The sequence below is a fragment of the Empidonax traillii genome, unplaced genomic scaffold, assembly GCF_003031625.1.
Source record: "Empidonax traillii isolate 1590-97213 ecotype Southwest subspecies unplaced genomic scaffold, ASM303162v1 scaffold900:size397343, whole genome shotgun sequence".
Taxonomy (NCBI): domain Eukaryota; kingdom Metazoa; phylum Chordata; class Aves; order Passeriformes; family Tyrannidae; genus Empidonax; species Empidonax traillii.
In genome coordinates, this window is record NW_020956093.1 from 174,607 (window position 1) to 184,124 (window position 9,518).

Below are 9,518 nucleotides of genomic sequence, written 5' to 3' on the forward strand. Positions count from 1 at the left end.
CATCTTTAGAGTCAGTTGGCAGAGCATACGAAGCACAGCCTTCAAAATAAGAGTCTGGCACACGAGAATGCTCACAAGGAGTGGTGTAAAGGCTCATGCTTTCTGCTTCTCAGGTAGCCATGTATAGTAAGTGAACAACATTTCTTACCACTCCGATTCCTCTTCTGTAATCCCACAGAACAGATAAATAACCACTCCAGCAAGAAATAGAAGGTGTTTCACACTTCATACAGTATTCTTACCGATGAAATGTAATTTGTGTGGAAATAAAATTACTAGGTTTAGTTTACAGTGCAGATTTACATATGTACTACTGCCTGACTGTTATTGGTGGTGTCAAGTTATCAAGATATCAGTTGATATTGGCCTTGTCAAACGGAAGACTTTGAAGAGCCACACCCTCAGCTTCTTCAGAATAATTCTGGGTTTAGCAGATCTTTAAGAATTTGAGCCCCTCTGAATAATTTATTCACAATTCTGTGTTTTGCCTAATGTGGTAGTTTGCATCCAAGAAAAGCTATAATATATTTTAGGCAGAGGGCTCTGGTGAGAATAAAGAAATGGAGAATGTGTTCTGCTTTCAGAAGAAAAAAAATTGAAGTAGAGGTGGAAATTGAAGAGATTATGAAAACATGGCATGATATAGTAGAGCTAAGGAATCAAAAGTAGGTTTTCAGTGGTTCAGATACACCACACCAAGATGTCAAAAACCTGGAAAGTAAAGTTTGTCTCACTTCTCGGTCAGGAGGCTGAACCCTCTCCACACATCCAAAGTATTTAATATTTCTGTCTGTAACACAGTTAGGGCTAAAGATCCAGAGTGAAGGCAGTGGGTAACTGCTATTCTGGGTAACTTTAATCACTGCATGAAGCCTGAGGTAGCTTTCCTTGTCTGTCATCTCCTCTGCTCTGGCACTCTCCTATAACAGTAATCCCTTAGTGACAATCAAGCAAGCAGCAGCAGCTGTGAGATTCAGGAACTCATTCAGTGACCCATGTGGTCTCCTGCCAGTAAGGTTCATATCTATGATCTCTTGAAAGTATAACTTACCAGTTCAGTTATCATTCCCATAACATCAGGCAGGAGTTTATTGCAACAGAAAGCTACTTCAAGAAGGTTGCCTAATATAGATGTTAAACTTCAAGACTAATTAAATTATTCTCTATCTACCCCATATGCTGTAGTCTTTACTAGATGTTTATTTAAATTTTTGAGTTGTTATTGTCTAGTATGATCTATAACTGCTTAGTGTTTAGAGAAGACATCCCAAAGCTCTCTGGAGATGTGCTGTATTACAGGCTGAGTCTTGCTAAAGTGGCAGAGTATGCTGAGAAAGTTGGAGTGAATGGCTGTAATTCTGGTAGTTAAAAGAGGAAAGAAAACAATGCCAGACCTTTGATTTCTGTCCTTTATGTTATTAATGAGTGACCCTTTATCTCTGCATCAACTAGACTGTCATTACAGGTGGAACCAGTCTAAAGTAAAACAGGGGTTTAGTTGACAGTTCCCACGAAGGGTGAGAACATGTTGGATACCTTTAGAAATTGTTGCATTTTCCCTCATTTGCCTAAATTTAGGCAGTCAGAAATGTAGCTTGTCTTACTACTTCTTTTTTTTTTTTTTTTTTGGTCAAATAAAGTTCATTATGAAAACCCTGTCTAGGTAAGGTAGGATTTTGTTTGGTGTGATTCTTGGTTGTTGTTTTTTTTCCCTGAAAGTTGTTCTGCCACAATGAGCTCTAGCACAGCTCTAAATGTAGATCTTACTTCAAACGGAAATCTGGTCCATCTGCTGCCCTGAGAAATCTTAACCACTCTATTAAAATTATTGCACTTTAGGACTTAAAAATAGAAAGGGTAAGCCATTTATGACCTGTGTGGCGGTAGGATTTTTTTTCAGAACAAGTGTATTTTTCAACAAGTTTTGCAAGTTTGGACTTATTCCTTACTTTGATTTATAATGTGGATTCTTGTTCTTCCCGTTCTTCTATCCCTTCTACATAAACTGATCTGCTGTTGCTGGCCACTTCACATGCTATGTGTATTCATCACCAATAGCCTTGGTAGGGCTTTTCCTGGACGTGCTCTTTGATTTTGCAGAGCATCAAAACAACTGGTCACACTTGCAAACTTATCAAATTCATGTAACCAGGTCCCTTTCAGTTTGAAACTCTGCCCCTTCTTCCATAGAGCCAGTTACTGGAGAGGCACAGGGAAAAAGGGACTTAATGTTGTTGTGTTCAGAGCACCACTGTGAGATATCTGGTACTTGGGCTGAATAGTGAACCATGAAAGCAGCCTCTTCGCTGTTCAGAAGATATCATGTTCACATTCCTGTGCCCTAATGCTTTAAGCCTTGTGGGATTTTTTCTGCACCATGTCTTTTTTTTTGCCTTGGTGCTGCCTATAAGAAAAGGAATAAATTGTTTTTCTTTCCTGCCTCATCTTCAGCAGGAAACTTATGACAGATTTTTGTACTTATCAAAAGATTGATTGTAGTAACAACCAAAGAAACGGGCCCACAGGAATGTTTGCATTAGCTGATTCAGAGTTTAATTAAAAACAAAGGGAAAAACCCTTTCTGGAAGTATCCTTCAGTGTTTTATTTTGTGACTGGTGTTTCTGTCAAAGATGTGTCCTCCCTTGTTACTGGATGTGTTATCCTTAAAGGTTAAATTTAGCAGCTTTATATTTAACTATGACTGGTTTTCCTTAGATATGCAGCTTCTATTGATGACATTCTGGAAGAAGAGGAACACTATGCAGATCAGCTGAAAGAGTATCTCTTCTATGCAGAAGCACTACGGTATGTACAGAAGTCTGGAGCTCAAATGGAAGCTGTAGTCCTTTTTTTTTAATGTTGTGTTGATGTTGAATTTAGTTTGGTATCCCCTTCTGCTCTCTGAAAAGGGGAAATTTCAATGTTGTGGAGTCTCCATTTTATCCTTTCTTATTTTGCTTACTCATATTTGATTGCCATGTGAGTGGCAATACAAATTAGAACTGAGCTGATTAATAGTGAAAAGACAGAAATGTTAAAATCTGTATGCTGTGGAACTAAATGCTGTTTATTCCTCTGGTTCCACTGTTTCCTTGGCTTCCAGTGTAACAGTGCTGAAAGCTTCAGCTTTCAGATGAGATAGGCCAAACAGAGCTGCTACAGCCATTATAAACTCCAAGAACTTTCAAACTGCCCAGTATAACTTCCATCAGCTGTACAGTATTATGCATGTAAATACTAATTTCTTTGTTTGGTTTTGTTTTACTTCAGTCTTTATCAAGCAGTCATCCCTTACAAGCAAATTGCTTTATGCTGTAAGACTTTGCCTAAAGCTATTGTGCTTTCAGAGGGCTGGTTCTGAACCTCTTGGAGAGGTCCAGTAGTGCTGCAGGGAATTGGGTTGGCAAATGTGACAGCTGCTGTGTGGGAGCCCAGAGCAGTAGTAGCCTCTCCTGGGAGACGGATGTGCTTCCGGCAGTGGAGTACGGATGTAGCATCAGCAGCCCACACAGGACTGGGACTTAGTGCAGGTGGTCAGAGGAAACTCCTCTTTTCCAGATGAAAGGCACTGTGTGAATCTAGAAACAGCTTCTTGTTTCATTGTTTAAAAAATAAAATGTGAGGAATTCTATGATTGACTGATGGATTGCTGCTGTGACAGGTACCATCTCCAGGTACCTTTTTTCAAAGGTGTGATTTTTCTGTCATGTATTTTGAATAAAACTATTTTACAGTGGTGTCCTTAAGTAGGTGGTAGGGCTTGCATTGCTGAGTGTGTCTTAGAGTGAGTTTAAAATCTAAGAAGTGGATTCTTCACTAAGAAGTGGAACAGAATGCTGCTGCGTTAAGAACTTTATTTACTTTGATCCAAATTTGCTTAACTACAGCATTTGCAGAATTACGCAGTCTGTGATAAGGCTGTTGAATCTGAGCTAGATAAATAACTGGAGGTGCTTCCTGTCAAAAAAACAAACAAGACATGATGCCATTTTTAAAATTTACATGAAGGGAAATGTAGTAAAACAAAGTAAAACTATGTGACAGATCTTTCATTACTTACTTTTCAGGGCAGTTTGCAGGAAACACGAACTAATGCAATATGATTTGGAAATGGCTGCACAGGACTTAACATCTAAGAAACAGCAGTGTGAGGAGCTGGCAACAGGAGTGAGTCTTTTTCCACTTTCTTCTCCAAGATGCCTCCTTTTTTAATTTATTTTTTATTTAAGCCAAGTTACTTAGAATGACATTTAAATGGCACCAGCATGCTGGCTGCTGCTTATGAGAAGCAGTATCATATGAGCTCTAGACATCTGAGGTTTAAAGTAACTTGGTTCTTAGTGACATAAGCTGTTTGTGCCAAACTTCTTTTACTGAGCAAGTAAAGAGTTGCAGTAAATATGACTTGAGCAGAATAACACAGACATCTCTATCCTAAAGATCAAAATCTTGGGAATTCTAAAAGGCTTCCTCTGCCTTTTGAATGGTGGGTGTTACTGATATGTGGTGTTAGCCCCTTTTATATGGAAGGTAATATTATCTAAAATATTATCTGAAAATGGTAACTGACAATTTTTTACAATTCCTAATGTTGCTCTTGGATCTATTAATGTTCTAAACAGAACTCCTTTATGGCTTTTCTCTCTCTTAGTTTCTTTCCTACTTCAGTAGGAAGACTGCTCTGAAAGTTTATCAGCCTTAAAGAGTTTGAACATCGAATTACTTCCTCCCCACTCTGCTTGGTCTAATGTGAGCCAGCATAGCTACATATCAATTAATGCAATGGAAGTTAAAGCAAAAAGTCAGCCAAATAATAAGCACAAATGCTGGTAAAAATCACCTGATGTCTTGTTGCTGTGCTCAGGAATTCCAAATCTAACGTGTCTTTGTTTTTTTGTAGACTGTGAGAACTTTCTCCCTGAAGGGGATGACCAGCAAGCTCTTTGGGCAGGAAACCCCCGAGCAGAGGGAAGCCAAGATAAAGGTTCTAGAAGAGCAGATACAGGAAGGAGAAGAGCAATTGAAGTCTAAAAATCTGGAGGGCAGGTAAACAGGCTTGACTCTTTCAAGAAAACACAGGGCTTGTCTTAGCAAAAGTCCTTGAGTGGATGCTCTTCAAGGTGTTTGCATTTTATAAGTGTTTTTAATATATTCTTGGTGTTTATGAGCTGTCTATAAAAGCTCCTGTCAGCTGCAAGTTGTGAAATAAAGTGCAGTACATGCAGTTAGCTTCTGGGCTGAGTGTATGGCTTATGTAAAACCTGATGACTTTCCCAGTTACTGAGCCCACTCTAATGGCTGACTTGCATGCTTTTATGTTCAGCTAGTAATATATTTAGCAGGTGGGCTTGTGGGTCTGCAGCTGAGTGGGCTGAGACTCAAAAGCTGATTTGCTTCAAATACAGTATTTAGTTTGGTTTACGTGTATGGCTCCTGAGCTCGTATTCTGCAGCCTCTCATGGCGGGGGGGGCAACTGACTCCTGTTTGAAAGAGATTAGAAGCTCTGGTGAGTTGTGTTTGAGTAACTGCCTCTTGGTGCTCTAATGAAATTTTCTTCAGGAATGTGAAAATGAAAAATAGGAGCTAACATTCCTAAGGCAATGTGATTGTGTCAAAGCACGTTTGTCATACAGCACAAGGGGTAAACGTGGTATCTCCTAATATGTTAGCATTAGAGCTGGAAAGATAAGACCGGTTCATGAATAGTTCAAAACAACAAGACACTCAGTAAATGCAATTTCTTAATCATTTTGACAGACGTATTGGAGATGTGCTTTTGTAGCTCTGGAAGCAATCTTCAAGTGAATACTTGCCTTGTATGTAACGTCCAGCACAAATGAAACTATGAATTACTAATATCTGCCTCCATTTTGGTTAAAGAGACCTGACCACACATCACCCAACCAAAATTAATTTCTGAAGTGAATTGCCCAAGTTACATTTGCATTGTAAATGTTTGCTGTACTTGACAGTCTCACATCCGAATTTTTCGCATTGGGAAGATGAAGATTCTGACTTGACAATTGAAAAAGAAACATGCAGTGTTGTGTGCTGAATGTCTGCATAAAGATTTAGTTATCCCAAAGGAATATGAAGAAAAATGTGTATTCTGACTTACACTGGTTCTGTGGCAGTAATGATTCCTGGGGGAAAAAAACACCAAACAAACATCCTAATGCATCCTGTGAAACTGATTCTCTAAGTTAAAAACCTTAAGAATAAGGTGGAGAATTAGGTAGTAGTACCATTTATTAAATGAGGACGCGAAAAGATGCATAATAATTGCAGGACTGGGTTTACTCACTGTCATGCACAGCTTCTCTGCTGAGGGTCCAGAAGAAGGGAAGGTGAGCTGAGGATGGAGCTTTTAAAACACTTACTAACAGAAATAATTGCTTTTAATTTCAGAGACTTTGTGAAAAGTGCCTGGGCTGACATTGAACGGTTTAAGGAGCAAAAGAATCACGATTTGAAGGAGGCACTTATAAGCTATGCTGTTATGCAGATTAGCATGTGCAAAAAGGTATGTTTGGCTTGTGAGAGGCCGGGCCACTGTATTTATTATATCAGCAGGGAGACAGATGCAGACTTTCAATAACTAGGAATGTGGCAGTCACAGAAGAATGGAAATCACTAGCATAAAACCTCCCACATATTCCATCCTACTTGAACTCAGTGACATGTTAATGTTGGGGTGTGTGTATGTGCATATATATATATAAAGTAGACAGCATGGTCCAGTTTCATTGTGTTCTCTGTCTTATTCTTGTGTGAAGTTCTATGGGACTTCTTTGTAGAGTCTTCTGTAGAAGAAATTCTATGAATGAGGTTTGCAAATAAAGTAGATTCCCACCTACTGATTTTTTAATTGTTTTTTTTAAAGGGAATTCAAGTTTGGACAAATGCAAAGGAATGCTTCAGCAAGATGTGATTGTCTGGAAATGAATTTCTCCTCTAAGTGCCAGAGAATGGAAGCACAGTGAATAACACCAATGTTAAGTTGCTACATGACTTACATACAAATCATGAAATAAATGTAATTGTCAATACAGGATGAAAAGGACATATTGTTAAACGTTTAGCCCTGACTGCCACTTCTGTGGCATGTTTTATATGGGGGAGCAAATAATGCAGGGGTAAAAGAGTTACTGAAAACTACAGCTCTGTACTGGGACAAAGGTATAGGGAAAGTTATCCCAGCAAGTATGAACTGAACTGTTCTGAGACTTGTGAAACACCATGCTCTGTAATGTGTAGATCACTTCCAGATGCCCTTCTTTCCAGCCCTTGCTGTTTAGAATTTTTAATGCTCAAGGGTTCTTTGGTTTTATAATGGGGCACACAGTTGTGTTCTCACCGTAAGAGGACAAAAAATGAAATACTGTAATTCCTAGAGTTCATATTTAAATGCCTTTGCATGTCCATAGAGAAAAACACTTTTCCAGAGTTCAGGTTAAGCAGTCTCAAGCTCCTGAGATGTTTGAAACTCTCTACAGTAGAGGTGTTGTACAGTGGTTTGATAACAATATTCTGCATTTACTGGTTCCCACTTCAGTTTTGATACGGGCATTGATTTCTTATTAAACTTCTTTCTGCAAGTAAAGGAGACTGGTGATCCAGCTGAGCAGCAAAACCAAAGTCAAAGCTGGTAAGAAGCAGGTGCAACTTCTGTTTGGTTGTTTGGAACCTGTTTACCCTAGATATGAATCTGGCCTGTGGCACCCTTTTGTAACTGAAGTGATTTGGTTCTTAAACAGATAGTTCTTCATGAAGGTGCTGAAATAAAAAACCTGCAGCTTCTGTAGTACTTCAGAGCAGCGATGTGCAGAATCCACAGTGAACTAAGGTGTCTGTTTGGCCCTTGTAATGATGTTTCAGTGTGTGTGTGTATGTGTGTATATACACACCTGTATGACATGATTTGCAGTTACAGGTATTTGCATTAAATGTTTCTAATTATGAAAATCACTACTGTCTAATATTGGGCTTTTTCTACATCTGTACTGGAAGTTCATGAAGTCTTGTGGAATTGTCAGATTTGATTGCTAGTCATGGAGGAAGCTTTGTAATAATTCTGTTGAAAAGTGTATTTAATTATTCTGGCTTATAACACTACTCAGATTTTTTTTTTCTTTTTTTAAGAGATATTCCAGAAAGTGCTTACATGTTCTTTTGATAAAACTATCTAAATGTAGTTCCTGATGTGTCCCATGTTACTTTTGTCTCTGCAGCATTTCTTTTCCATAAAACCATTGTAAAGAATTCATGGGTCTGGTGTACACTACAGCTTAAAACTCTGAAGTAAAATGCTGGTCACTCTGATAACCTGTGTTGGCTTTTTCAAAGCATATGACAGTGACACACCTGGCTGAGAGATGATGTTGGGCAGGAAGAGGCCTCTCCATTTAACATTTACAAGGAGAAGTGTTGTTCCCATGCAGAGGTTGCAGTATCCGGTTCCAATACAGGCTGAAGGACTCTTACATTCCAAACCAAGAAGTTGCACACTTGATGTATTCAGTAAACCTTCTAAAGGAGTGGTGCCTTAATACAATACCATGAGGCGCTCAGAGTAGGTATTTTTCATGCACTTTGATTTTTGGTAGATCTTTCTGGTGCCTCTTTCCACATGTCACTTGCTGTACAGCTCATTAAATGTATTAGTATGCCTTTTTTTTTTCCTTGCTAGTTTACTAAATTTAAGAAGGGAACAAAATGGTTCTTGTAAGTTTTGTGCCAAAAAAAAAGATAAATAAAATTGCTCTTTGATATTTTTGTTACATTGTTTTTTGTAAAAGCACTGTCTTCCAATTCTGAAAACTGCTGTTTGATTACTGAAAATGAGTTCTTGTCCATCTTAGCTCTCAAGTGACCTCCAAATTTGGGGTTAAAATTCAGTAAATTGTGTGCAGCTTGCCTTTTAGGTGAAGAACGTAGCGCTAAGGTGAAAATTAGGTCCTTGTTACAAGTCAGCTGTCTGAATTTCATGTGTATCTTCACCTAGGTGGGAGAAGATGTGTTTGAAAACATTTTGCATTGTTTGACAGAAATTGGGTGAAAGGCGAATTTAGGATAATTTGCAATATCTTTATTGCTTTTACTTCTGTGTTTCCAGAAAAGCATTGCATGTGACATGTGTACTTGGGGATCATGGCAAACAGTGGGGGTTTCTCCTTCTAGCCTTTTCAAGATGAAAGCAGCTAGTTAATGGCTGTTTCCATGTGGATAACAGCGCCCATGTGATACATGTACACTTTGTGAAATGTGCATTTTTCCAGTTACAGTGTGGATTTAACTCCTGTGACTTGTTCCACTTTGCCTCAGTGAGCTTCCTTCAGTTACCTGGTAAACATCAAGAATTGGCAGGAGGCCTTGAGAATAGCAGCAGGAAGGAAGACCATTTTAACTCAATCTTAGCAAAATGTTTGTAAGTGAAAGCGTTTACCTGCCTGGGTCGTCTGATTTGCTGATCCTGTCACTCCTGTCCCAGGAAGCTTTGCTGGGTGGATTATCACT

General features: G+C 38.8%; 1 protein-coding gene across 1 annotated transcript in view; it reads left to right on the plus strand.

Annotated features, from left to right (window-relative positions):
* SNX4 (sorting nexin 4) overlaps positions 1–8,775 on the plus strand; it is a 32,898-nt gene extending 24,123 nt beyond the window's left edge. Inside the window, 5 exon segments of the mRNA XM_027902652.1 lie at positions 2,717–2,806; positions 4,069–4,168; positions 4,902–5,047; positions 6,411–6,525; positions 6,886–8,775. Coding sequence (XP_027758453.1) covers positions 2,717–2,806; positions 4,069–4,168; positions 4,902–5,047; positions 6,411–6,525; positions 6,886–6,933 — 499 coding nt within the window. The 3' untranslated portion in view covers positions 6,934–8,775.
* The last annotated feature ends 743 nt before the right edge of the window (positions 8,776–9,518 follow it).